Source organism: Anguilla rostrata, chromosome 2, assembly GCF_018555375.3.
Source record: "Anguilla rostrata isolate EN2019 chromosome 2, ASM1855537v3, whole genome shotgun sequence".
NCBI lineage: Eukaryota > Metazoa > Chordata > Actinopteri > Anguilliformes > Anguillidae > Anguilla > Anguilla rostrata.
The window spans coordinates 60,284,214-60,288,400 of NC_057934.1; the positions used below are offsets into that span (position 1 = coordinate 60,284,214).

The 4,187-nt window shown below is 49.3% G+C and overlaps 1 protein-coding gene across 1 annotated transcript in view; it reads left to right on the top strand.

The window, feature by feature from the left end:
• si:ch211-216b21.2 (heparan sulfate glucosamine 3-O-sulfotransferase 3A1) overlaps nucleotides 1–3,713 on the top strand; it is a 39,832-nt gene extending 36,119 nt beyond the window's left edge. The window contains exon 2 of the mRNA XM_064323517.1: nucleotides 3,058–3,713. Coding sequence (XP_064179587.1) covers nucleotides 3,058–3,679 — 622 coding nt within the window. The 3' untranslated portion in view covers nucleotides 3,680–3,713. The remainder of the gene's footprint in view (nucleotides 1–3,057) is intronic.
• The last annotated feature ends 474 nt before the right edge of the window (nucleotides 3,714–4,187 follow it).

Sequence of the window (4,187 nt, forward strand, 5' to 3'; positions counted from 1 at the left end):
CACATGGGGGGGAAGGCGGGGGGGGGGGGTTTGGGAGCAACATGAGTGCAGTTAAAGTGGTTTGCCTGTGGACAGAGAGAGGCAGAAATAATGTTGGGGGAAGGGGGGAGGGGGTGGGGGTTGGCCTGGTCCAGGTGAGCTCCCTAACAGAAGGATTGTCGGGGTCAGGTAGCGGTCGGTCTCCGGGCGACTTCATACTTCCGTCTCATCCCTCCTCTCCGGCCCGGGTCTCTTCCTGACCTGGCAACCCGGAGGTGCGAGGATTGGCTGTAATCCCCAGAGGATTGTGGGCTTTTTACTGGTGGGGGGGGATGCTTGGTTAGGAGGAAGTGGGAAACAGTCTAAATGGAGCAGGTTCTCCCATAGGGAGGGAGGAGGTGGGGCATACAGTAAGTCCATCGTAGGCCACAAACACAAATATTCACAGTGCTTCGCGTGTTGATTGGGGGGGGGGGGGGTTGTTGGGGGTTTTTGTGTCAAACTCGTGTTATTCCTCAGAAGTACTCACAGATACCAGCGGAATAAAAGCTGCAAACTCAGCTGAGCTCTGGAGAATTTTCACTGCAGATTCAGCAGCAAAAAAGAGACTGGTACAGGTGCTAACAGCAACAGTCCCCTTAATGCCCGCTGGGTTTGTATTACGCACTGTTTTAAATATCTGTTTTATATATCAGGCGTGTCCTTATCCAAGTGTGGGTGCAGGCCAGTGTGGGTGCAGGTTTTTGTGTTAGCCCAACAGTAAGACACCAGATTCCACTTATCAGGTTTGTGATTGAAGACAATTGATTAGTTGATGAGTTTAATCAGGTGATGTAGTGCTGAGCTGAAGAAGAAACCTGCACCCACACCGGCCCATTTTTGGATAAGATTGGACACCGCTGTTATATACAGATGCTTTGTCTGACTGTGTCTCTACTGGAAAAATAAATATGCATTTTTTTATATCTTGATGGGAATAGTTTTAAATTAAAAATGAAACTTTAAATTTTGTGGAAGATGGAGTAGGTGGAGTAATTTGGAAGCTTGCAGTAGGTCGTGAGCGCAGAGAGAGTTCTTATTCAGTTCTGTGGTCCTGAGGCTTCGTTAGAAAGAGCAGGAGGACACCCTAAATGCAGATGTGGCCCTTTTGCAGATTTTGCTGCCCCCCCAGCCAGCACCCTAAGCTCCGCTTCACGTGCCCCGTGTCCCGTCCCGGGCCAGGGAGCCAGGGGCACACCGCAGCCCCATCGCGGGAGCCCATTTTGCGGGCGGGTGGCCTGGGCCATAGGGGCCGTGAGCCCCAGCAGCAGCCGGATGCATAATTTAGGGGCGCGTTCTGTACTGCTCTGAATTTTAAAGCCCTATTCTGCGGGGGCACCAAATGGCAGAGGAGGACCCTCAATCATTCATGAGCTGCTTTTATCCACTTGGTTCAGGGCACTGTCCTGTAGGCGTGCGTGTACGGGGGGGGGGTCACAGCAGAATATATTACCCTCCTTCTCACCCTGTCTTCACAAGCGTGACAAGAGACCGCAACCTGGGGGTGAACGGTGTGGCACAGCGGTTAAAGACTTGGGCTTGTTACCCGGAGGTTGCAGGGTTGATTCCCAATTGGGGGGGGCGCTGCTGTGGTTCAGCTTCCCTGAGCCTGCCGCTGAACGTGCGCTGTCTCAGTCAAATATCCAGCTGTGAATATGGATAATTATCCAAAAGCTAATGGCGCATAAGTTACCCTGGATACGGGTGGCTGCTCAGCAAATAAATATTAACATATAAAATTCATCTGCGGCAGGGAATAGCAGTGGAGATGTCACACACCCCAAGTAAATCTTTTTTTTTTTTTTTTTTCGCTGGCTGGCTTGTGTAATTTAACTGTAAATAATATGCAAGCTGAGATGTTGCCAGGGTATTGTTTTCCCCGAATACCCTTATTATTTATTTTCGGTTTTCGAAAATGAATCTTTGTGGATATCTGAAAGTCCCTGGGTGCGTGTTTCTGGTCGTTAATGTGTGCTTTCCCTTATTCTGTTTACCGAGTGGCAGCTGTTACTGCACATCTCTCTTTAAAAAAAGGCCTCTGCTCTCCAGAACGAGATGTATGAGCGGGTCGTCGATCAGATTACAAGATTGCAAAATGGCTCGGCAGTTTATTTTTTCATTCGTGTTGTCCTTGATTGTACTGTGGTCACAGACCCTTGCAGAGCTGGAGTATACTGTGAAGTATTGCAAATATGTGGACTTTCATGGAAAATATAATGATAAATGTGTTTAGTAGCAAAGGTTGTTTTTTTTATTGAAATAGCTGATGGCAGTCATTTTTATGTGTCCATACATTGTGAAATGTAACAAAATCATTTCAGCTCTTGATTTGGCACAGGCCAGGGACTGTGAAACTGGTGCATTCGTCTTCCTCAGAAAAACACAAATCTCTGTGTTCAGACTGTGTTCAGAAAGGGGCAATTCCTCCAAAAACCCGTACCCCTGTGTTTTGGGGAAATGTTCGCAGGAGCAGATTTGGTTGTGGAGGGTAGAAACCGGTGCTTGTGCTTGTCCGTGAGCTATGCTGAAGCAAGTTTAGTGTCTCAGCCAGTGGAAGACTGAGTGAAGGTTAGCTGTACTTCCAGAGATACAAATCCCTAATAAAATAAAGTTATGCATGTAGTTAGTGAGGCATCATGTGGAAAATCTCTTCCATTTTGCATAGATTTCAGCAGTTCTAAATGGCTTTTTTCTTGGTGTCACTATATTACATTACAGGCATTTAGCACACAATTTGGTCCAGGGCGCCTTACAAAACTTTAGACACAGCATTTACATTTCATCTGTTTATACAGCTGTATGAATGGTGAAGCAAAGCAGGTTAAGTAAATTGCTCAAGGGTACAACGGAAGTGTCCTACCCAGGAATCGAACCTGTGACCTTTAGGTTACAAGACCAGTTCCTTACCCATTATATGAAACTGCCTTACTGAAATATTAAACATACTGTATTTAAAAAGAATGGTGACTCATATGCTTCTCCTTATCTCTCCTCCCCTCTTGTTCTCCATCTTTCTCTCTCTCTCCCTCCGCCTCTCAGGGACCTGATGCCCAAAACCCTGGAGGGTCAGATCACCATGGAGAAGACCCCCAGCTACTTTGTGACCAAGGAGGCGCCGGCCCGCATCTACGCCATGTCCCAGGACACCAAGCTCATCGTGGTGGTGCGGGACCCCGTCACCAGGGCCGTCTCCGACTACACCCAGACGCTGTCCAAAAAGCCCGACATCCCCACCTTCGAGAGCCTGACCTTCAAAAACAGGACTACGGGTCTGATCGACACGTCCTGGAGCGCCGTCCAGATCGGCATCTACGCCAAGCACCTGGACAACTGGCTGCAGTTCTTCCCCATGCGGCAGATCCTGTTCGTGAGCGGCGAGCGGCTCATCAGCGACCCGGCGGGGGAGCTGGGCCGCGTGCAGGACTTCCTGGGGCTCAAGAGGATCATCACCGACAAACACTTCTACTTCAACCAGACCAAGGGCTTCCCCTGCCTGAAGAAGGCCGAGGGCAGCAGCAAGCCCCACTGCCTGGGCAAAACCAAAGGCCGCACGCACCCCAACATCCACCCAGAGGTGCTGCAGAGACTCAGGGACTTCTACAGGCCCTTCAACATGAAGTTCTACCAGATGACGGGTCGCATTTTCGGGTGGGATGAGTGAAAGTGCCTCTTGCGGTGGTGTAGGATGGGTGGGGGGGGGGCAGGTTCACAGGGGGAAACAGGCGGTTGTACCCATCCACCTACACGCATTGTCTGAGCAATACAGTTCTGTGAGCGAACATTTAAGAGAGCAGGAGTGGGCTTTTCCCCACGGTTCCTGTGACTGAATCCTCACTGTGAGTCACATATGCAGCTTCCTGCCCGGCCACTTTCCTCCTGTCCTGTGAACACTCCGTTGGGTGTGAGTGAAGCACAGGGGATCGTGGGTAGAAGAGGAATCTTCTCATGCACAGCTTCAGGGGAGGAGTGTTTTTTCAGTTGCCTTGGTTACAGAATGCAGAAAAGAGAACACAACACTTATCTTGGTTGCTTGTGGAATCTCAATAACAGGTTCCATGTTCTAGTTGGGATGTTGGGGGTGGGGGGAGGGCATGATTGATGATCCCAGTTTCTGAATTAAGTTTTATTTACCATATTCTAAACGTACCTAGCTTCTTTAAAAGCTTGGA